The sequence below is a fragment of the Taudactylus pleione genome, unplaced genomic scaffold (assembly GCF_031769625.1).
Source record: "Taudactylus pleione unplaced genomic scaffold, aTauple2 ptg000092l, whole genome shotgun sequence".
Taxonomy (NCBI): domain Eukaryota; kingdom Metazoa; phylum Chordata; class Amphibia; order Anura; family Myobatrachidae; genus Taudactylus; species Taudactylus pleione.
In genome coordinates, this window is record NW_028284494.1 from 1,332,471 (window position 1) to 1,357,701 (window position 25,231).

The 25,231-nt window shown below is 43.4% G+C and overlaps 1 protein-coding gene across 1 annotated transcript in view; it reads right to left on the reverse strand.

The window, feature by feature from the left end:
* Window positions 1–3,122: 3,122 nt before the first annotated feature.
* NDUFAF2 (NADH:ubiquinone oxidoreductase complex assembly factor 2) overlaps window positions 3,123–25,231 on the reverse strand; it is an 85,431-nt gene continuing 63,322 nt past the window's right edge. Inside the window, exons 3-4 of the mRNA XM_088469383.1 lie at window positions 23,434–23,474; window positions 3,123–3,426 (exon numbers count right to left, since the gene is read on the reverse strand). Of these exons, the coding sequence (XP_088325509.1) occupies window positions 3,187–3,426; window positions 23,434–23,474 (281 nt within the window). The 3' untranslated portion in view covers window positions 3,123–3,186. The remainder of the gene's footprint in view (window positions 3,427–23,433; window positions 23,475–25,231) is intronic.

Sequence of the window (25,231 nt, forward strand, 5' to 3'; positions counted from 1 at the left end):
CAGAGAACATGCCTGGTGGTAAATAAAGCTTGCTTTTTTAAATGCATTGTTATAAGCAGTCGGGTGACGGTATGCCGACGGTCTAAATACCGGTGTTGGGATCCCGGCTCCAGAATACCGACCGTCGGCATCTCGAAGGTAAGTATCGTGGGTTAGGCACTAAGGTGGAGAGTTAAGGTTATGGTAGGGTTATCATACCGACCAACAAGTGTTGGTATGTTAACCCTGTCAGAAATCTGACTGCCGACAACCCATACCCAACCCCAATTATCACCATTTTGTTGTTAAAATTGTGAAGACGCGGGTATTCAATCATTTTCTATGAAATTCCAAAGATGCAGCTAATCTCAAAGACAGACACCTGTTGATGAGTAAAATTTCCATTTTCTGTAAATGGCAGGAAACCATATGGGGTTATAGTACTCTGTACAGAGAACTGTAAAGATCCTTTTTACCTACACTCTGAGGGGGCAGCCATTTTGGACTGTATCCATTTGTATTAGCAGACAGGCTATCAATTCACTTGGAACTGGTTCTTCATTAAAATTAAATAGTACATGAAAGGTGTACTTCTGGCAAATTTTTATATGCTTATGTGGTCATTTTAATATTCATTTGGTAACAACAGGCAATTATTAGCATGAGCATAAACTATAATTGCAAAAGAAACACAAAATGACAAAACTGTAAGATAACTTTTTTTCATTTGCTTGATGTGTATCTTAAACAGTTATTGTTGAATACTTTTGGTTAATAATCAGGCTTCATTTAAGCAAGAAACACATGAAAATTTTATTTAGCTTCCGAATGAACAATTGCATTTTTGCATAATCACACATGATGTAATTCAAATGATTGCTTCACACAAACATTATATGTTAAATATGAGTAGAAAAAAAAAACCTCTTATGTTGTGTTATCCTGTTGAGTGATACCAAGTACAAAGAATATTGTGGAGACTGCCATGCCATACATAGAGCATCCTTGTGACTAATATACAATACAGTCAGCTTCCCATTAGCCACAAACAATACACTTTACCTATACATCAGGTGACTGATATATGGCGGTATATTCGTGTATACAGTGAGCATTGCCTTGGCCATTGAGATGTCTGAAGGGGGTAAGTGACTCAGACCTTGGTAAACATACTAGTGTGTAACAGGAAGACCTCACCCTGCCCGCAGATACTTTCTGTAGGACCAGGTCATAGAGAGCCGGACATTCTAGTTGACCTGTCTGCCTCTTCTTGAGGCCCAGGTATTGCTGATCAACCTACAGGAATGAGCCAGCTAACTGCAAGATTCCTCATTCTTGGCTGCTGGGGATGCTTGGCTAATGTTGGAGGTAGGAGTATGCAGAGCGCTAGAGTTTCCTTGCTGCGAGTGACTATGGTTTGTGGCTGGAGAGATGATTCTGCATGCTTCGCCCCCAGAGCACTTCAGCAGAACTGAGCAGGAGTTCTCTGTTGTCCCACCTCTGTCTCTCACATCTTGTCTGGGTCTCGGCCGGTTTCTCTCACAGGAATCTCCCTCTCACTTCTCAGCAGGTGTCGTACACTTGGGTTAGCCAGGCATAGTTGGTCATACCCAGTGTAATGGATCAGGCAGCCAGCATCTCCTGCACACAAAGCCAACATATAAAGCAGTGATTCCCAACCTCTGCCCTCTTCAGCACAGATGGTTAAATCAAAATAACTAACGTACTAATTAAGTCACCTGTGCTCAACTATCGCTATCCTTAAAACCTGAACTGTAATACCCCTTTTCCACCAAAATTCTGGGTCTGACCCGGAGTTGGACCAGGGTTCCTATCCGGATCAGACCCGGAATTTAACCGGTGCCAACTCAGGATATTCCTGAGTCGGCACCGCTCACACCGCAGTCGGGTCTGCAAAGACCCAGCTTTTCCGGCGTGAAAGTGGACGCTTGGAGATGACGCCACCTCCAAGCGCCACTGAAGCCGGACCAATCAAGACCCGGAGTGCGCCGTACACACAGCAGGGTTTCACGGGCTACGCCAATGTTAAACCCTGCAAGTTACCTGGGTTGGATTGCTGGGTCACTCGACCCGGCGATCCAATCCTAACCCCTTTTACACCAGGGAGCTGCCAGAGTTAACCCTGCAATAACCCGGGTTTTAGCGAAGGTGTAAAAGGGGTATTAGTGTGCCTAGAGGACCGTGGTTGGGAACCCCTGATATAAAGGCTTCTATTGCAGGACTGTCCAGCTCCAACTCACTGTGCACACAGCCCTTCTCTTCTACAGACTGCACTCATCTTTCCACACAGGGGTGGGGGCAGATGGCTTAATGAGCCAAAGAAGTGTTTTGGCATGCATTAGTCCAATTACATTTGGAAAACAGTAGCCAAGTATTCTACTCCTCCAACCAGAGCATTCTACAGGGAACTGTACGGCCATCTCTGTATTTGAGCTGAAGCTTAAACAAAGTTAGACTTTTTATTCCCTCCCCTTTAAGACATTTTGTAATCAGAGAGGAATGGTCTTTTCTTAGTCACAGACTCTGATGCACGGGTGGGCAAAAAGCAAACCTCCAGCTGCAGATAAATACACATCCCAGCATGCCCTGCAACAGTTTTAGGATGGCCAAATAACAAAACTGTGGCAGGGCATGCTGGAATGTGTAGTTCTACAGCAGCTGTTGGGCCGCTTAGTGTCCACTCCTGCTTTAATGGAACGCATGGCCAATATTTAGTCAACTTAAATATAAAATATATGTAAGGCCACATCTTTGCAAATTCTTTTGCTAGTTGAATCCAGAAGATTTGGGAAACTGAAACTAGCAACACTATAACCCTTGGGATGAGACCGGAGTTTGGCCAAGCATGTGGGACAATATCAAGCACTTTGGGATAATGCAGCCAATATCAGACGATTGGCCCAATTATCAGTGTGAAGAGATTGAAAACGTCTTTGATTCCCCCATAATGACTCTCTTGGGCCAAAGAGGCGCTACTACTACTACTACAGTACTGAGCTGTAATGCTATAATATACTACTCTGTACACTTCATTCTGCAGCAAGTCTTATTGGTAGCTACAGAACACGCTAACTATTTTGGATCTTTAGTGCTGGGGATGTGTAAAAATAAATCTTAAGTCATAGAATTTAATTTGCTTTACTTGTAAGAATCAATAACAAATTTATAACTATTCTAGTTGTCAAACTACTTCTTTTTCGGGTTCCAAGAGCCAGGTACAAATGTATTTGCAGTGCTGGTTGGTTCCTCAGTGGGCGTGTGTTTGCCGTAGCCTGGAGCTGAGGCATGTCCTTTAATCTGCGTTTTCAACGGCTCAGCAATAAGTCCATTTGTGTGCTCTACGTTCTGCATAGATTTGTCTCTCTCCAAAAACTCTCTCCCTTTGTCACTTATTTCTTGTCTTAGTTGTGCATTCTTGAGTATTTCCTGAAATGCAAAAAACATTATTAGCCAGGGAGCATTTCACATAGCAGCCAAAAAATGTATATCATTAACAAAACACACACAAACATAAAACTTCTTTTAATAGCAAGGTTTATGTTTGAAGAGATCAGTTTCTCACTGAGTTAATGTTTAATCTCTACAAAGGTAAATACTGTATAAATGCTTATGCATGTGAGTAAAGCTGGGTACACTCCTAACAGATATATCCACAGATGATGGTTGTTCATTCACACTAAACAACCATCTAGCCTTGGCCTCCGCTGCAAGTGTACGGGCGGTCATCCGATCGTCCATACACACATCACGATGGACAGGTATATCTGCAGATATATCTGCCATTGGCTGTGCAGCACAGCGGATGCAATATGTCTGAACAACTTCATTCACAGACATCGCTGGTACACACTGGCCGTCAGTGTGTACCCAGCATAAGGGACTGCCATTTCACCATATGCATATTGGTAAATCTGTCTGACTGCGACAGGTGTGACACATTAACACCTCTGATTAATCATATTCTTAAAATTATAATAAATACTTAAAAAAAATAATATATATGACTGACTTCTAAATCACAACTCACACCTGGATATCTGTAACGATGGGTGAAATGCGTGGGTAACAGTTATAAGAGGCCAGGATCAAACGGTTACTATCTTATTTTCCAGCAAAGCACAAACAATCTGCTGGCTTTAGAGGAGTAAGCAGTGCCACTCTCAGCTTCCAACTTCTTACGCACATTAGCTCAGTTTTGGCAACCCGTGGCTCACCAGTGTCTGTAGAACCGCCCTGCCGGTCAAAGCCTTGACGTTCCCTTGCTGCTGAAGAGCCACAGACTGCCTAAAGCCTATCTGAAGCCAGTGAGGTACACTAAGGCCGCTGTGGGGGAATCTGCTCAGGAAAACAACGGCCATCCAAGGAACTCTCTCATACAAGCAGCATTTCCTTTGTGTGTCTGCCAGCTGAGATGTAAAACGTTGCCAAATCCATGTCAGCCCTAATTTACTCAAATTCAATTTCAGAGCAAACATCCTTTCATCAATTATAATAATTAAAAAGTGAACTGTGTTTGGATTCTTTGAAAACATCTTTTATAGTCCTTGAGGCCGGGGGACAACCAGTACTTAATTTTCTATCAGTGAGTGAAAATTGTTATTATTTAAAAAGAATAAAACATAAAAAGGTTCATGGTTATTTGTACCAGGTCAATAAAATCTTTCTCAAATATTGCATATATGTAATCTTTGGCTTAATACCTTACAACTGCACAGAATTGTACACAAAACAATGTATAGCAACATGTTCCATAGCATATTACAGATGTGCAGTTGCACATACATGCATCTGTTGAAATATGTGCGCTACTGCACCGTCTCCATAGTGCTCCTTTAGGGAAGCATTTGACCTTTACCAAGATGGCCGCCAGTTTGGTCTTTTGCACGTGTGGTGCCATCTTGTCTACTGTGTATGAGCACCAACAGTGGGACATGGGCGTGTCCCACTTAGCTCCCGTGAGAGACAGCCAATATACCTCACAGAGAGAGATACCTGCCAAAGCATTCCGCTTGTATATGCACCGCTACACGCATACATCACCAGCTGGTGATTTAGATGTTCTGGTCAAGCTCCATTCCCTCAAGATACGAAGTGTATGTAACGGAGTACGGCTGTACAGACACATTGCTGCACAATAAAATACTGGTTAAGTTTTGGGCTGCCTAATATATGTGGTGATTCTGCTGCTGTATACTATTTATTCTGCTTTCCACCACCAAATATTACACACATATCATCATCATCTATCTACAAGCAGGTAAGTTATCTTTTGGGCAGATATAGATATATATATATATATATATCTATAGTAATAATAGTGTAAACACCTTGTGTACTTGAGTTCCTATGACATCATCAAGCTGCCAGCTTTCAGTACATTGGCTGTGAATAATCACATGAGTTCAGTGTCACAGGAACATCTGCCAACGCCAATGGCTAACATTAATACAGCTTGGAGAGAGATAAAGTACCAACCAATCAGCTCCTGTCACTTTTCAAACAGCCTGTAAAATGGCAGAAGCTGATTGGTTAGTACTTTATCTCTCTTCAAGCTTTAATAAATCTCCCCCTTAGTCATTAATGACACAAAGGAAATGGAGCAGTTTTATGATGGAGGTTTATTAAGACTGGTCAGAACTTGCTGCTATTACCACATGCAACAGTCTCTTACTCATACTTCGGTATTGATGTTAGATTTTTTCAAAAGTTCACGTCAGGTCACTTTACATCGCTACACATTGCAAAGTAATAGCATCAAAATACTGTAATATTAGACCAGGGTTAATTCTAATACCATTTTTAGATATTACACAAACTTAAAAAGGGTGTGATATACATGGTCGACATGCAGAATGTCAACATTAATCAAGTGGACGCTGCTGAAATGTCCCTGGTGATTTACCTGCTCCTGGCAGCTTCCAGCAGTCATGTGTGAGCAGTTCCAGAGAAGAGATCTGGTGAGTATTTTCCCTCTATCAATAATCCATATCCTCCCCCTAGTGCCCAAACCCTCCCGTCCCGCAGCCTAACCCTCCCTTCCCACAGACTAATCCTAATGCCGACATTCTGAAAATATCAGGATTTCACATGTCAACATTGTGAACAGGTCAACTTCATAACTGTCAACATTGTGGTGTCGACCTTATGACTGCATCCCCTTAAAAACATAATTAGCTCACCTGAAAAGAAATGTATGTGGATCAAATAAACTGGATTACCATGGACTGAACCATAGGTCAGAGTTCACATAGATGTAGAGCAGCGCGTAGGTTTCCATTGGTATGATTAAGGGCAATGCTTTCTCTACTATACAAGTCCTATATGACGGGAGGAGGAGCTTTCCCCCTTCGCTTCTGCTAGTCGCCAATGTAGTGAATGATGGCTTATAATGACTGTGCTTTTGTGTTTTGAAGGACGGCAACATTATGGGGTCGGATTCAATTAGCCTCGTTAATTTACCGCGCGGGGAAAACGGTGATAGCCTCAGACTTTTACTCCTAAGGCTATTCAATTAAAAGCCCTTTTCCTTGCATGGTAAATCTGCCGCTAACGTGCGTTAACCCATAGATTCCGGGATAATCTATGGGTCAAAGCGTTTGCATGATGCGCGATAAGGGCAGAAAACCTTATTTAATGGGGATACCCGGTTGAGCCTCAGGAGGAGGTGAACAGAAATCCGTTACAGGGCTGCCGTGGGCTGTAAATGAATAGTCCCGGGCATTGCATCATGGGTAATTAGACCTTGAATTTGGCCCTATGTATGTAACATGTAATGCCACCCTTAAGCTTGGCTCATCCGAACTGAGGCAGTGCTCGGCCCCAGCATCAAGGTCAGGCTTCAGTGTGTCCACACACAGGTGTTTTGGGGTCAACAAGCAGCAATATTGGGGCAATTGCACAGCCTCTTAATGGGGGAATGGGCAGGCCTCTACCCTATAGTAGAACACCCTGTAAGTGTTCATGTAAGAAATTGATGTCTCTGATAACTGATTATTTAAACCCGAAAAACAATAAGGGACAGGTTGAACAATGTTTGTAGATCACATTTATCTACAGCATGAATATACAGCTAGCAGTTTTTGGTGCTTATTCTTATCAATAGCGAGTTACCAAAAGTAGGACCAACACCTCTCAGAGAGTCAAGTCTTATGTAGGAGTCCTTTGTCTTAGGGTTTTTACAATGTCTAATACCAAAAATGAGATACAGTGCAATTGTTCACTTGCATGTAATTATTCAGGATGTCTGACTGGTCCTGGAAGTAATACCATATCACTAGTTCTGGACAAAATCACATCTGACACACAGAACATTTCTGCAAGCACATTATTGTGCCAGCCAATATCCAGCTACATTGCTGTTTAATTTTTTGGGCATCAGCATCAAAGTATCCTGGCATATGCTGGGTGAACAGTTGGCTCCTGTTATCTATTTCGCTTTGTTAGATGCAAGTAACTAGATTTACTCTGGATGAAGCCTAATTCCCAATTACGCTTTTCAACTTAGTGAGACGTGAACAGGGCTCAGGTGAGACTCAGATAAGGCCATGAGCAGGTCCAGAGGTCGCTTTTTCTAGTTGTCAGGTGACTAATCAAAAATTTGTAAGGAAACGGGGAACTAAAAAAACGACAGTAAGAAATATAAAGGTAACAACGGACTCACGATTATGAATTCAAATAAAGGAAGGGTCCATTGTATTACAAGTCAATTAACCTACCAGTATGCTTTTGGACTGTGGGAGGAAACGCACGCAAACACAACAAGATCCTAAAAACTGCACCGTTAGGGGCCTGGTCAGAATCAAACCCGTGACCCCAACACTGTGAGACAGCAATAATAAGAAAGTGGGCACTCTAAACTGCGAATTAAAATGAATTAAATATTTCATCATTGAGGTAAGAAAAAAACATCAATATATAAGCTCAATACATATCACTTTGGGGTACCACTGGAAAATTAGGGCTTCTTGAAAATATCTTTGCTCCACACATTTCTATGCTGTAACTCTTTACTTATTACTGAGATAAAGGGTGCAAAGATTAAAAAAAAAAGCCCCATCATCACTATTTATAACGGACCTACTCACGCCCTGATTGCTTGTGACAATTAGGGTTACCACCTTTTTATTTTCAGATTCCTGAGCAGGGGGTGTTGCTAAAATTGCAGCACAGTTACAAACATATTATTTGACAGATTTCAGGCAATCATCAGAGACCTCCACATGCCCCTTTATAGGCCATCAAAGCCCTCTCATACCCCCTACATATGCCAGAGTCCATTCAGCCCCCTTTATATGGCAGCGTGGGTACCTGTTATTATGTCATTAGTAGCTGACTGATCTGCCCCTTTATATGACCTCTCATGTCCCTATATGTGGCACAAGATCCCCATCATGCCCAACATGTCAGATAGAGTCCGGTCATGTCCTTTTATAATGCATCATATCTCCCTCAGGCCCCTACATATGCCAGAGCAAACTCATGCCCCTTTATATGGCAGCATGGGTACCTGTTATGCCATTAGAAGCTGTTCTGCCCCTTTATTTGCCATCACTTCCCATGAGAGCTCAGCCACTCACCCTTGGCTTACCTTGATGACATAGTACAGACACAACAACAGTGCGCCAGTCTGGTGTCTCAGTCTCGCATAACAATTCTGCAAGCACTGTGATTGAGCATCACTGACTTAGCAAGCGGAAACAGGCCGAGGGGGCAAACTGAGGAGGCGGGCCCTGGCACTCGCGTCATGATGTAGACTCAGAATAAAAATAGAGTGTGGGCAAATAAAAATTCCAGATGCTGCCCATCAGGGATTGTGTGCACTCAGACAGATGTCTGGATTTCCCGACTGTTCGGAGTAATCCCAGACGAGTGACAACCCTAATAAAAAAAAAACCTTTTCCAAATATTTCCATTTTATTTGCATAACCACAGGCTCTGCTCTTCGTACAGGTCTCCTAATTAATGTAGGTATATGCAGGTTAGGGATTTTTATACAATTCCTCAGTCATTACGGTAGGACTGTATTAGTAATTATTAGACCAGTTTAAATCAAGTCCTGCTTTCAATATATTATTCATAAATTGTCTTTACACTGTCACATTATTTATTTGCAGATATTGTAGGCAATGGTGAAGCTTTAGGAAGTTCGCCAATATCACAGGTGATTATTTTCTCTTGTCTTCCTTGTTTAACAAACAGATCGTGGGTTAATATTCACCTATTTAAGCCTCAAATTTTCATTCACTCCAATGTGCAATACAAAACACATACATACATGAAAGCATACCAACAGTAAGTAATGGGACTTAGTTATAGTTACACCAGGGGGTGATGCAATGAAATAACCTAACCCACTATATTACACTCTGCTGTATTCCATTCGGGCTAACACCCAGGACCGTGACTAGGGTAGTGTGACCTGTGCGATGGCACAGGGCACCGCAGGACAACGGGCACTGTTCAGGCCTGTTCATTTTCTGTTTATTATCATTCTCACTTGTAGCTTCCTCTTATTTTATCCCAAGCATCTCCTGGCCTCCCCTATCTCTTCCCTGGCCCTTCCCCATGATGCCGTGCCCCTTTATTGGGTGCATTATGTAACTTTTTGAAAAATAGGGGGGTGCCAATGCTCTTTCTGGCACATTGCACCAAAAAGTCTACTTACAACTCTGCTTTCACCGGCACAGAGTATCAAAGGTCTTTCATTTAAGACCCCCATTCCTCTAACTCAGGGGTTCTCAAACTTTTTTGCTCTGGGACCCCGTCTCACAATAAAAATTATTACAGGACCCCAGCAAGTTACTGCAGAATGACTGCCACACATGCGTGGTCAGCAGACCGCTCATTCACAGTAGCACTATGGAGACACAGTAGACTATGGAAACTGAAGTAAGGTATCTGCTAATGCAGGGGCAGAACTATGGGAGACAATGGAGGCGCCTCCTCTATTGCCCACAATATAGTCATCCCACTTAAGGCTCTTCTATATTAGTGTTTTTGTGCATGATAGATAGATTAGATAGATAGATAGAACACCACATTTATTTTCCCTTTTGTTTTAAGGGGGTACAAAAATAATAACTTGCCTCCGGGCATCTGGTATGAACTTACGCCACTGCGTAATGCGATCATTTCATTTAGACATTGCAGGGACGAGCTCCTTTCGAAGCCCCTGTCCCTCCAAGGTGAGGCAGAGAGTGATTGGGGAGACAGTGGGTGACTGGGGAGGCAAAGGGTGACGTAGGAGGCAGTGGATAACAGGGAGAAACAGTGGGTGATGGTGGCAGAGGATACCATGAAAAGGCAGAGGGTGACTGGGGAGGCAATAGGTGACATAGGAGGCAGTGGGTAATAGGGAGAAGCAGTGGATGACAGGGGGTAGGCAGAGGGTGTCGGATGACTGAGAGGCAGTGGGTGGCAGGGAGAAGCAAAGGATGGCAGTGGGTGAGGGGGAGGCAGTGGGTGGCAGCAAGAGCAGTGGGTGACAGGGGGAGGAAGTGGGTGAAAGTGAAGCAGTGGGTGGCAAGGAGCAGTATAGGGTGTCAGGAAAGACAGTGGGCGACTGGGGAGGCAAAGGGTGACATAGGAGGCAGTGGGTAACAGTGAGAACGAGTGGCTCACATGGGGAGGGAGAGGGTGACAGGGAGAGACAGAGGGTGACTGGATGACAGGGAGAGACAGACGGTCATAGGGGGGAGGCAGATCATGGCATGGAAAGGCAGAGAGTGACTGGGGGGGCAATAGGTGACATAGGAGGCATAGGGAGAAGCAGTGGGTGATAGGGAGGCAAAGGGTGTTAGTGGCAGGGAGAAGCAGAGGATGGCAGTGAGTGACAGGAGGCAGCAGTGGGTGGCAATTAGCAGCAAAGGGTGGCAGGGAAGACAGTGAGTGACTGGGGAGGTAATGGGAGGCTAAGGGTGACATAGGACACAGTGGGTAACAGGAAGAACCAGTGGGTGACAGGGGGAGGTAGTAGATGAGAAAGACAGAGGGTGCAATGCGTTTCAAGGGAGAGACAGTGGATGACGTGGAAGGCAATGGGTTTTTAATAAATTTGATTTTTCTGCTCCCCCCTCCAGTTCCCACACTGCGTGTTCCCCTGTTCCCCCATAGGGTCTGTGCTCAACACTCCCCTCATTCCTCCTGCTGAAGTTTCTTCTCCCTACACAGCAATCAACATACATTTTCTGTCCTCCCACCCTGGCAGCAGTGGTCCACCAGGCTGCACTTACTTAACAACATCTGCACAGACTGCAGAGAGAGTCTGGCAGCTGGCTTCTCTGAGTCTCTCTGCTGCTGAGGCCTGCTGCCTGTGTGTCAGTTTTTGCTGCTGGGCAGGAGGACAAGAGAAGCTGAGCACTGGGGTGGGACGTGGCTGCCTGATGACTCCTTGGATCTCTCAGCCAGTGATCCCAGTAGTCTGAAATAACAGACAGTTCAACTGGTTTCACTCTTCTCAAAGGGGTTATCAACCTCACCCCATGTGAGTCGCGACCCCAAGCTGAGATGGCCGCGACCCACTTTGTGGTCACGACCCACAGTTTGAGAACTGCTGCTAACTAAAACACCCTATCTAGGATAGATGGTCTATAAATAATGCGTTTAAAGAAGCAAAAAAATGGGGGTTTTTTACAAATAAATGAAAGGTTATAAGAATAATCGTGGTAATGCCATTTTGCCTTGAATTGTTTCTTCATGCTGCTATTAATGATTTAGAGCAGGGATATTTATTATGCGGCCCTCCAGCTGCTGTGGAACGACACATCACAGCATGCCCTTGCACAGTTTTGTCAATAGGGCATGGTAAAACTGTGGCAGGGCATGCTGGGATGTGTAGTTCCACAGTAGCTGGAGGGCCACATGTTGAATACCCGAATTAAAGATTGTACAGTGGCATGTGACTACCATGGCAACCAATCTCATGGCACATGATGTAATGAGCAGACAAACTTTGAAATTACCCTCTCTCAATCTGCTCTGCACTGTAAAATCTTTCCCATTCTTCTCCCCTCTCTGCCATCACATAATATACTGCGAGTCTGAGGGGTGTATTTACTAAAGGGCAATTTTTATGTCGATATTAAAATGGACTATAAATTACTGTGCAAATCTCTCATTTACTAACATTCGATTTTGAGATCGATTTCAAAATCTAATACGATGTGGGTCAATTTTCAAGAGAGTAAAAATGGTCGATTTGGAATATGCACTTCAAAATCACCTACAACAGGGCTCGACAAATCCCGGGGGCCAGGTCGCCATGGCTACCAGATTTTGCTGCCTGGCTACTAGATTTTGCAGTGAGGGAGGAAGCAGATCCTCATCAGCTCCGGCGGAGATTTGTGCCTATAGTATTGCGGTGTTGATATCACGTACAGGAGTGCATGTGCTGAGTGTCGCACTACGGTGACTGCTGTGCCTCTGTCCGTCCCGGCCTGCACTGACGACTCCTCTCCGTCTTGGCCTGCTCTGATCCGTGCTCTCTGTCCCAGTCTACGCTGATCCTCCTGTACGTCCCGGCTGTCTACTGTCTCCTATCTCCGGCTGCATAGAGCTCTCCAGTAGTAGGGTCTATGCTGTCACCACGAAGGGAAGGGGGTTTTGTTGTACTTTCTAGGACCATTATTTTATGTGAAATGTGGTCTGTTATTACTGGAGGGTGGGGGGTGGAGCAGGGGAGCTGTGCAGAGCAGTGAGGGGGCCTCCATTTTACTGTACCATTCAACTGTGACCATTTTGTGGACTAGTATAGTTTGCATAATACACAGAGCTGTGCTCCTCACTCACTCCTGTAATTTGTTTGGAGGAGGACGGTGGTCTGGCTCCTACACCTTCATCCTGGCTTCTAGATTTTAGAAAAATTTGTCAAGCCCTGACCTACATCGACAAACACTTCCTTATGTTCTTCTATTGGCCAAAACATACCACACGCACTGTAACCCATAGAAACGCATTTTAAAAAAGGCTGGCACACAGAAAAAACAAATTGAAAGGGTGTTTTGTGGAGAGGAGGGAGAAGTGTTTAGCAGGAGAGTGGCGATTTCATATAGGTGATTAAAAAGTTATTTGAGAGTTTTGTCCGGTCTATTTCTATATTGTTATTGTCATTTTGAGGTTTGTCTTATTTTTTCTCTTGTCTAGTTTTTTTTAATTTAGTCTTTGTCAGTGTTTCTGTGTGTACCCCTGGGTGTTTAAGTTTTGTGTTCATTTTTAAGTGTTTGTGTATTTTTCTCATTGTTATGGAGGCTGCTGGGAGTCGGGCAAGAGAGGATAGGGAGGTGGAGGAGAGGGATCCAATTGGTGAGGATAGTATGTTGGAGGAGGCAGAGGGCCAGGATTCAGGGGAAGAGTCTCAACCTGGCAAAACTAAATCTGGCCACAGTGTCGGATTTAACTTTGAGGAGAATTGTGCATTAGTAAACTCGTTGTCGTCTAACTTTGAGGAGTTATTTGGTTGCTGAAGCCAACACACATCTGCAAGAAGAAGGCGGCCCATGTGTCAGGCAGTAGTTAATGCGGTGAAAACTATTGGGCATGTAAAACGCGACAAGTGCCAATGTGTGAAGTGTTTTTCAGACATCCGACGCAGTGTCAAATCCAAGATGGCCCTGGAAAGGTGCTCTACACGCAGCACTGGAGGAGGGTCACCTGTGGAGGTGGATTATAAGAGATGAACGTTATTAGAGATTAGAGATGAACGGTTTGGTTTTGGCCAGGTTAAGTTTGGATCTGAACACCGAATCATATTGGCTACCCAGTTCTCACGTGTTTTGGATAACCAATAAGATAAATCAGAATTTGCTCTAATTTGGTGAAAAGGAACAAGTAGAACCGAACCGCCATCTCTAATTATAATGAGCATGAGGAATGGGTGAAGGGAATTATGCTGCAGGAACTGGTGTCAGAAATGTCACAGTGCACCACATGCTTGTGTCTCCTTTTATAGGCATCATAACTAAGTTCCTACCAATAGAATGGTGTTTAGAAGCTAAAATCACTTGTTTTTTAATAGTCTATTATTTGGGGATTTTTCTGTCGATTTTGTAGTTGATTTTCGAATACGACTGTTAGTAAGTGAGAGAGTCCTGTAGTGGTCTATGCGATTGGTCGAAGGTCGAGTTTGGTTGGGATTCGGTTTTTTAGTCTATTTTGCTTTCAATAAATCCCCGATTTGCAAATCAAATCAAAAATCGACCTTTAGTAAATATAACTGTGTGTGTGACTGGCAGCCATACTCTTCTGCCCTTCAAAGAGATGATTTGTAGAAAGCCAGCTAAGAAATTGAAGGGTGCATTCTTAAAACATGCTACTGTATATATATAAAAAAAAAGTAATGTGAGATTGCTGCTTGAAACAGCTTGATGAATTAAGAACACAAATATAGTGATTGCTGAAACTTCAGATAATAGAGGACAACAGAACTCAAACCATTAATAGTCATCTGTAGCTCATATTCCAAACAGAGGTTTATAGTTGTTAGTCAGAACAAACTTTAAAAGACCATTGCACCATAGATAGATCTTGTCAATCAAGCTCCAAAACCAGACTAAATGTATGAGCAGGTATTGGAAGAAAACTCCACAATCCCACACCTTCAGCATCAATCTGAGTAATTCGGAACCTTGTAGGATGGAAGGAGCAAAGTACTCGTTTTTATTCTAGCGATGTGTCAGTTAATAGAGAAAACTTAGATTTTGTGTCCCTGCATTATATTGCTTGCAAATTTTTACATTTCCATATACTAGCCATGGTTTAATCTACAACAGTGGTCAGGGAACAGGGGTAAATTACCCCACATGGGGTAAAAATGAAATTCGTGGGGGTAATAAACAGACTGCCGGGCATGCATATGAATAATATAGAATGATTCATATGCATGCCCGGCTGTGCCACATGGAGGCTCTAAGCCGGACGCCCGCTGAGATGTTACTACCAGCAGGCGCCCAGCTCCTACCCTGCAGCGGCGTGTTAGCCGGAGGCTGGAGTTCTCTTCTGAACTCCAGCTTCTAGCTCTCTCCATGCACACTATGGGAGAGAAGTCATGACATCTCTCCCATTGCTCCAAGGAGCAGCCGGGCGGACAGGACGGCGGCGGATGCAGGAGCGGTGATTAAGGTAAGTGTTTTTTTTGTACAAGGGGCACTACAGGGGCATTATATGGGGGCACTACTATATGATTTCCAGGATTGCACTGGTTGATGTTCAAGAGGGCCACTCAGTGCAAAGTGGACGAAAGCATATTTTACCGTCTACGCTCTGTTAAACACTCACTCTACATTGCCTTGCGTGGTCGTATGAACCCCCTCTACAATCCTCACAGGGATCGATCATCCCTTTTCAAGCTTCCAATTGAGCTGTGTTTTGTTCACATTTACTACCTGGGTTCTCCCAGACAGAGTGAAAGAGAGTGCCACACATTACATGGCTGATTTAGAAGAACAAAAAAATGCAAGTGTGAATGCATATAAATCCTGTGTTTGATATGCAGGTACACCAGCAATCAGTGTGCACTGAATCTGTTTGTATATGCATCCTGATGCAAGTGACCCGGACATTTTCCCATTCATTTCAAAAGGGTTTCCTGTGCTATATGCAGAAACCCCATTGGAATAAATAGGAAAAGGTCTATGAAAAAACATTACTCATTACTGAACAATGTGACACACCCTACAAATTTGTCATCCAGCCCCAATTCTAGACTGGATGATGCTAAAATTAGGGACAATTAGCATGTGGTCCATGTGTAAGACAACCTACCTGCCACTATTAATAGAGAACCCTGCAGAATTTGCGCTGGCGTTCAGTGTGGGGCCAGGCCTCTCTGGTGAGACTAGCAGCACGCTGGGGCTCTTACCCTACAAAGCATTTTAGTAAAAGAAGAGCTCCACAAACATTTGTTCACCAATTTGTTGAAAACATTTTTACCTTGACCATCAGGAAACAGCATATTTTAATCCATGGGATAATCAATATTTTCCAACCTAGTAGAGGAAAATACATTTTGCAAATTGCTTTGCTCCAAGCCCCACCAGAAAGCAAAATAATCATCAATTTGGTTTCCTGAGCTAGCGATGATGCAATTGGCTTGCAGTGAGCAGGGTCCCGGGGATTCCCTGATTTGATGACCCACCAGTAGAGACTAATTGAATCTACTTACATGGCAGAAGAAAAAAAAAAAAAAAAAAGACGACAGATACTATGCAGCACCATAGATGCCATTGACCCATTCATTTCAATGGTGTTTCAACATTTAGCACAATGGGCCATTGACATGACTGGGAAAAGTACAGCACAGTGCTGGTTAAACCCCTCTTCTTACCTTCATGTGTTCCTGTCGGTATTAATGGACTTTTTTTTCAGGGCAGAAACATGCTTTAAAAGCACTGAAACGGAATAAGAAGTGTCCAAGAAAAACGCAATGCAAATGGGTAAGAACACACAGTATAGTATTTTATGTCCATGAAAGTGGGTAATCAACTTAAGAGACTAAAGACTTAATGTAAATGAGGAAGCAGTTTTGAAACTTTAACTCATGTTAATTAGTGCAAATTTGAAACAGATTGAGTTTCTCTATACAGAAGGACTTATTCTGTAGAATACAGTGTAAATAACCCCTACTGATATTCTCTTTAACGGTTTTAATTTTGGTGAAAATATGGGAAACAAAACCCCTGCTGTTTTAGTAAGGAGGAAAAATGAATCTGGTCCAAATTCTGAGAGTTATAGAAATGTAACACGCTGAGTGGCACAGGGAAAAGTAACCTATGGAAGCCAGAAATCTGCTATTATTTTGTAAAAACTACTAGGAAATGACAGAATCTGAGGGGTTGCTTTAGGCTGACAGCAACTTTTTTCCAGTGGAAAGTTTTTCATGCATGTCCCGGAGTTGGTCACTTAAAAGTTCTGACAGATTAATCAGCACTTTATTTTTAATTAGTGTATCATTATTATTGGATGGATTATTTATTATTATTGGTTTCTTCTGTCGGGAATAACTGGGCAGCTGGAAAAAAAAAGTTAATTTTAGCAACTTTTTGAAGAGTGATTAGAGATGATTAGTTATAACTTTGCTACAGGAGCAAAACAAGGTGCCATGATTAAAATAGGAGCATAATTAATGCCGACTTTCACTGTACCTTTTAGGAGTCCCAATTATAAAGGAGTAACGTAACTTTCAATATTTTGTCAACTGTGGTAGCATCACAGAAACTATGACAACAGTTAAAGAGATCTGTAAGCTACTGTCTTGGGACTTTCCCATTCAGAATAGACCTCTTGGAAAAAAAACAAAAACATTTATATGGCAGCTGAATCAATGCTTTGCACGCTGGACCTTATACTTAACATCAACATAAAGACGTGGTGGTGTTATGGTCCATTGCTCAGTATGTGACACACTAGAACGTTATCACCAAAGAACAAGATAATGGGAGGACTGCTGCATATTTCCTTTGTATACGTGGAATGAAGTGTTCTTCCACGCCTTTGATCCCATGAAACACCACATACTTGGGTGGGAGGTATAGAGACATCAGGCTACCTGAGGAGGTTCCTAGTTGTGGTGACATACATCAGGTTATCTACAGTAGGGTTAAGGGAAGTAGAAATAGGATCAGAATGAAGTATGTAATCTTAGAACTAAACCAGAGCTCTCTTTCTAACTAAAGTTAATTGCTAAGTTTTATAAAATTGGACAACAAACAGTTTTGGTATTTTTGGGGGGCTACTTCTGGAAAGATCCCCTTAGTACCACTTGTATCGTTGAGGGTGTCCGTGTAGTGCCTTATATGCCAGACAGAAAACCCCACAGGTAATACTTTGACTTTTCAAAGGACCACTTTCATTGACCGATAATCATTCTTTAGCGTTGATCTTCCCAATTGCTCCGTCATTGCAGCACCACCTTGCGCATCCCTACATTGGCTCCTCGTATCCTACAGAACACAATTCAAATGACTCACTATTACCTACAAAGCCCTCAACACCATTTAATACATCTCTAATATCATTCCACAATACTCCATCTTGTCCTCGGATACAGGGACTGCACTTACACACCATGGCGCATAAAGTTATGCACTGCGGGCAGTGAGGGACTCCATTTTGAAAAACAAGTGGGTCCCGCAGGACGCGATGTGATTGATGACCTATATGATCTGTGTGCGGTGCAGCCATAAGCAATCCTGCATTGCCTCCCCATCCAATCACCACCTGCAGTGTTTCCCCCATCCAATCGCCACCTGTGACCTCCCTCCTTCCCTGTGCCCCAGCACCACTCTGCAATTTGAATCCAGCACTCCAGGCTCTGCATCCTCCACTTGGAATTCAGTTTCCACTCTCACAAAGCTCTGCGCCCTCCCTCCTCGGACTCTGCATACGTTACCCGCCATCCACCCTTTGACACTCGCAGCTGGAAGAGCAACATGATGGTGGCAAATGCAGCTGGGAGAATCATGCAGTGTCACAAGACTAGCAAGGAAGATGTTCAGAGTCCAGGCTGTATACACACCATTGTGTGCTCCACCCCCCCAACTCCTTCAGCCAGCAGGCTCTCTCCGCATGCACTGCCCAGGCCAGGATGGAGCTGGAGCTTTACACCCAGGTACTGAGGGACAACAGTATCCCAGACACCGCTTTTGTGGAGGACACAGCCGTGGTGCTGGATGAGACGGCTCTGGTGACCCGGCCCGGAGGAAGGAGGTAACTATTGCCCCCAGTACTGCCTGCCAGTAACCTCCTCCTTGCCCCCAGTACTGCACCAACAGCTATCTACCCTTTCCCCCTTCCCTAGCTTCTGTACTGCCTGCACCTAACTCCTTCCTTGACCCCAGTAGTGCCTCAACTGCTATCTACACTTACCCCCTTCCCTACCCCAGTACTCCCTGCCCTAACCCCCTCCTTGAACCCCAGTAGTGCCCCAACAGTTATCTACCCTTACCCCCTTTCCTACCTCCAGTACTGCCTGCCCCTAACCCCCTCCTTACCCGCAGCACTGCCCCAACAGGTGTCTACCCTTCGCCACCCCAGTACTGCCTACCCCTAAATCCCTCCTTGACCCCAGTACTGCCCCAACTGCTATCCACCCTTACCCCCTTCCCTACCCTCATTACTGCGTGCCCTTAACTCCCTCCTTCACATCAGTACTGCCTCAACAGCCATCTAACTTTACCCCCTCCCTACCCTCAGCACTGCCCCCAGTATTGCATGTGCCTAACCCCCTCCTTGCCCCAATGTATTTACAAGCATGATTAGTACTGAAAATATGAGTGTCACTTCCCATAGTGTACAGTATGGTGTAGGGCATGTGGGGTGGTCTGATGGAATATGGGAAGCTCAAAAGCATAATTTGTGATGGGGACCAGAAACAGTGGAGTAGGGTAAGACAATTTTTAAAAAAGTGAGGTATCCCTGGGACCCACATATGCGATCACTGCTTATAGTAGACTTACTTCTGACCTGAACCACCTCTAAGTCCCAACCACATGACTTCTCCTGAGCTGCCAAATGCTCTCCCACAGCCTGCAAAACTTAAAACGCTCTCTCTAGATATGAAGTAATACAGTTCATCCTACTCTCACCTATACAACGCCACTTGTAGCCGCACTTGCTCCTCTTATTTCAGTTGTAACCTCTTCCAATTGGAATGTAAGTTCTCATGAGCAGGGCCCTCCCTCCCTACCCTGTGAATTCATGTCTGCATTTACTTTGTCTATCTTGTATCTCCGTGTTTATGTATGTGCTGTTTTCCGCACTGTCCAGCACTGGGGAGCCTTACTAATCTACAATAATAATAAAAATATACATGATGTAAACCCCCATCAGTCTTATAGAATCACAGGTACATCGACTGAGGGGCTGATTCAGAGACAGACGCAATGGCGATTGAGTTTGTTTGCCAGTGCGCATGCGTATAAGTCACAATGCGCACGCTTCGCAATTGCTTTGTGATTCCGTTCGCACAGAGGATCCACTTGCAAAGTGAGTGACAGGTAGTCAGCGTTTGGGGGGTGGTCAGAAAAACGCAGGTGTTTGTGTGACCGTTGAACGCAGTTTCATGGGCATGCATAAATTAGCCACTTCACTTGCATTCGCATCATGAGAGCTCAGCGTTTCAGGAGAGCTGCAGTGTTTGCAGCTGGTCAGACCTGCTGCAAGGGCAAGACGGCTGCTCGATGTTCATCGATGTTACCAATATTTACGCAGGTAAGAGACATCGTACGCAGATGAGAAGGCAGCAGTCCGCGTCCCTATGCTTGGGTGATCTTTGCAACAATTAGCATATTTTCACAGCTGCTTTGCGCACAAAATTGCAGCTGCGATTGCATTAGCCTCCATCTCCGAAACAGGCCCTGAGTTGAATCATCCGCTAAGTAGCCTGGATTCCCCACTTATGGGCCGGTGGACACTGAGGAGCCCATATTACTCTTATCTGTTTTTATTACAGATGGAGGTGTCTCCCAAGCCAGTATCTTGATAGGGGTCCTGATCAGGTTTGCTTGTAATAAACATGGAAACATTGAAGATCTACAAACAAGTATATAAAAAAGCAGAGGACTATTCCATTTTTACAGCAGCACATTCTATCATCTAGGTATTACATTTACCAAAAACTCTCCTCGATTACCTTACAGTAAGTACATTTTTACTTCACATCCTTAAAACAGCACCTGTCAAAACAGTAGTTACAGTGATAATAGAACCTAAAGAATATGAGGGAAGAAGTGTATTTTCTTTACCATTTACCTCTTAGCAAACTGTACAGTTTCATATTGTGATTGTACGGCACATTGTAAGATGGAGACAAAAATAAAAGATTTGGCAAGTAAAGTCATTTTGATCAAAAGTAATAAAAGTTAGTATTTGACAGGTCTTCACAGTTTGAATGATTTAAGTGTTATCTTATATAGTAGAAACACTTTCTTGTTATTCTTTATTGGTTAGATACACACCTTATTAGTTTATCCAACCGCTGTTCACATAAGATTTCCACTGAAAACCACTTTAACTAAGGGGGGGGAGCAGTTACGCCCCAGCCAGGTCAATTTCTGTAGTATTTCAAACCTTTGCCGCCATGGTTGAGATTCATCACTATGAGAACCATGGGGAAGCAGAAAGGAGCTGTTGGATACAATCTTATCGTGTGTATCTAACCAAAATTGAATGTCAGGGAAGTCATTTTTTTTTTTTTTTTTACTTATTTTCATATCATTTCTAGCGCTAATGCACTGGGGCAGTGGTTCACAAACTTATCTTTAATCACTGTGCCCTAGAATATCAGCATTGACACCCTAGGCCAAAAGTGATCAAATTAAGTGAATTGTGTTGATTTGTCATCCTTAGGGTCAGTTCTGTGGTGGTGGACAAGGTTGTGCTTCTGTTTGTCCACATATTTTATGAATGTCAGCCACGGGAGTGGGATGAATGGTCGACATATTATTGTTGACAGTCAGAATGTCAAAACTTAGGTTGACATGCTTAAAATGTAGACACATGCAGAATGTCAACATTTACCATGTCGATATATGTTTTTATTGAATATCGACATTCTGAATGTGTCGACATTTTAACAATGCCGACCTAATTGTATGTTGACATATTGGTTATCAACCTAACGTCCATGTTGACATTCTGAATGTCGAATAACTGACCAGATACCATCAGCTACAAAACAATGGCAGCTGCTCAATCAATCTGGTAGTACTTTTTTCAGGTGCATGAAAGGGAGGGGTCATACCAAGTAGAAAAGAGAGGGGGGTTTAACCCCCTATTGTTCCTCAGCACACTGAATTATACTAGCAACAATATATGAACACTATATGATAATAGAATTTCAGAGATATTAGTTGCATGCATTTGCAAATACATGGGATGCTGCTAGGCCTCGTCAAGGCTTCTCTGTCACTAGCAGTCCCTACATTAAACGGTTCACGTCCGGGGCGCAGAGCACCCCAAAATAACGTCCAGCCCAGGACCCCCCCAGGGCATCACATGAAAAATGGAAAAAGAGTGACAGTGCAGTGTAAAGTATAGAAGTGTGCAAGTAATTACTAAGTGTTAAGGGGTTAAAATATATGTGAAAAATTACATGAATAATAAACAAACATAAAAAGGTGATGTGAAAAGTAACTATGTGTATTAAGTGGTGATGCCCTCAGGAGGCCCAGCCAGAGCAGCCTCAGGGGCCCTACGCCCAAACGCTCACCCCAAATGTAATGTATGCCAATTAAAGCCTCATAATAAAGGCACATATATATTTTTGGCAAATGTAAGGCCTCATGATAAAGGCACATACATAAATGCATCCGAAATGAGAGCCAGCTTACCTGGGAGTCACCCCTGGGAACTCCAACTAGCACTACTAGAACCAGCATGCCCTGCTAATGCTGGTTCTAGTAGCATGCCCTGCTAATGCTGGCTCATTCATGCATCTCATAACCACAAACAAAAAAATGTCAGCTGCTCAATCAATCTAGTAGTACTTTTTTCAGGTGCATGAAGGAGGGGAAAGGGAAAGGGAGGGGTCATAACCATGTGGTTATGAGATGCATGAATGAGCCAGCATTAGCAGGGCATGCTGGTTCTAGTAGTGCTAGTTAGAGTTCCCAGGGGTGACTCCCAGGTAAGCTGGCTCTCAATTCGGATGCATTTATGTATGTGCCTTTATCATGAGGCCTTACATTTGCCAAAAATATATATGTGCCTTTATTATGAGGCTTTAATTGGCATACATTACATTTGGGGTGAGCGTTTGGGCGTAGGGCCCCTGAGGCTGCTCTGGCTGGGCCTCCTGAGGGCATCACCACTTAATACACATAGTTACTTTTCACATCACCTTTTTATGTTTGTTTATTATTCATGTAATTTTTCACATATATTTTAACCCCTTAACACTTAGTAATTACTTGCACACTTCTATACTTTACACTGCACTGTCACTCTTTTTCCATTTTTCATGTGATGCCCTGGGGGGGGGTCCTGGGCTGGACGTTATTTTGGGGTGCTCTGCACCCCGGACGTGAACAGTTTAGTGTAGGGACTGCTAGTGACAGAGAAGCCTTGACGAGGCCTAGCAGCATCCCATGTATTTGCAAATGCATGCAAATAATATCTCTGAAATTCTATTATCATATAGTATTCATATATTGTTGCTAGTATAATTCAGTGTGCTGAGGAACAATAGGGGGTTAAACCCCCCTCTCTTTTCTACCAGATACCATCAGCTATTAGTTTTGCCTATCACGTGGGCCACAAATAATTAGATTTGGTCCTGGACCACCAACCAGTGGCACCCCTGCAAGTGCCACGGCACCACGTTTGAGAACCACCGTGCTAGGGAATTAAATCCATTTGCCTAATAAATGATTATCATTACGTTTTCCACTGCCTCGAACAAATGGGAGAAGTAGGACAGCAAATATATATCCGGAACCTCACCTCGATTGTTGGAGGGTCTTTCCTTCTGCCTCTGATCCATGCTACAACAGAAAACAAAAGCATACATGAGATAGGACTTGAAATGTCAGTAAGGCTATAAACGACAGAAATCGAAGGGTGTCCGAGATCTGGTAATAGAACAGAAAGATTAAGATGCAAGGACCTGCATAGAACAAACAAAATAATGTTGAAGACATTCCAGATCCCCAGCCTTCTACAAATGATTTGCTAATGAATTTTTTAACATCTTTAAAAATAAATAAATGTTTCAAAAGAAATCCCCAAAGCATGTAGAAATCTTCTTCGCTAAAAGCTCCCATTACCTGACCGTTGCTTGCTTGTGTGCTTTCAGAGACTATGGGAGCTTTAGGAAGAGTATAAATCATACACCAGGAATATGCCAATCTTTGCATTGGGTTTTTGGAAACAATGCAATACATTTTCAACTTATTAAAAATGAGTGCATAATGTTAGTAGTGTATTATCCATTATATATTGGCCTATACAACAGATTCTCTCTTCCAGCATAACTGGAAGAGAGAATCTGGGCAGCACAGACGGTGTAATGGTTAGCGTTACTGCCTCACAGCACTGAGGTCGTGGGTTCGATTCCCACTACGGCCCTGTGTGGAGTTTGTATATTCTCCCTGTGCTTGCGTGGGTTTCCTACGGGTACTCCGGTTTCCTCCCACTCTCCAAAAATATACTGGTAGGTTAATTGGCTCCCAACAAAATGAACCCTAGTGCGTATGTGTGTGAGCATGTGGTAGGGAATATAGATTGTAAGCCCCACTGGGGCAGGGACTGATGTGAATGGACAAATATTCTCTTTAAAGCACTGTGGAATATGTGTGCACTATACAAATAACTGGTAATAATAATAATAACTGCACATAAAGCATTTCCCCCACAGCTACACCGATCAGGCATAACATTCAAACCACCCTTCCCCTTTGATACTCATTTGGGAGGTAGATTTGGGCCCATTATCTGATGAGAACTGGTGGCAGGTTCTTAGCTCACTTAAAGACACTAGTCCTTTTGTACGATACCAGCAAATAATAATTTTAATTATATAGCGCTCTTTCTGCAAATAGGACTAAAGGTGCTTAACAGAGAACGGAATTGCAAATCTGCATGCAGGCTGCTTTGCAATTCCGTCATTGTAAATAGGCGAATGCAGCAGGAGGTGTATGATGGTCATGCTGGTGGATGGCGCCGGGCCGCCTGCCACTGCTTGCGAGGCCAAGAAACTGCATCAGTCAACGCAGTCACTGGCCTTGCCACTCCCATAAAAAGGGGAGCACAGCTTTGCATAAAATATAAACATAATGATAATACAGATAGTGTCATCCCCATTTTGGGCTATCGGTTTCAAGACTTGGTCATCCTACCCACAAAGGATCCAGGTGAAGCAGGCATTTTACACGCCCTACATATGATTTGACTGGGCAGAATAGGCAACGCCTGGAACCGATGACAGACAATGGGAGAGATGGCGGGATCCATGCAAGTTCATTAGAACCATATTATACACAGAGAAGTAGGACAGCATCATTCTTTGAACGGATGAGAAATCACACAAACAATATCAAACATTTTATATTACTTCTAGGCATAGAAAACTTTCCTTATACTTTTGTGAATGGTAAAAGAGCATTTATCATACGGAAGCAGTGTGTATATTGTCCATAATTTTATTTTTAAAACTCTGTAATGGGGATGGGCTTCATAAATAATGGAAGGCAAGCTGAAAGTAAAGTCACATTTTGTAACACAGCCAAGTCTGTACAATAAA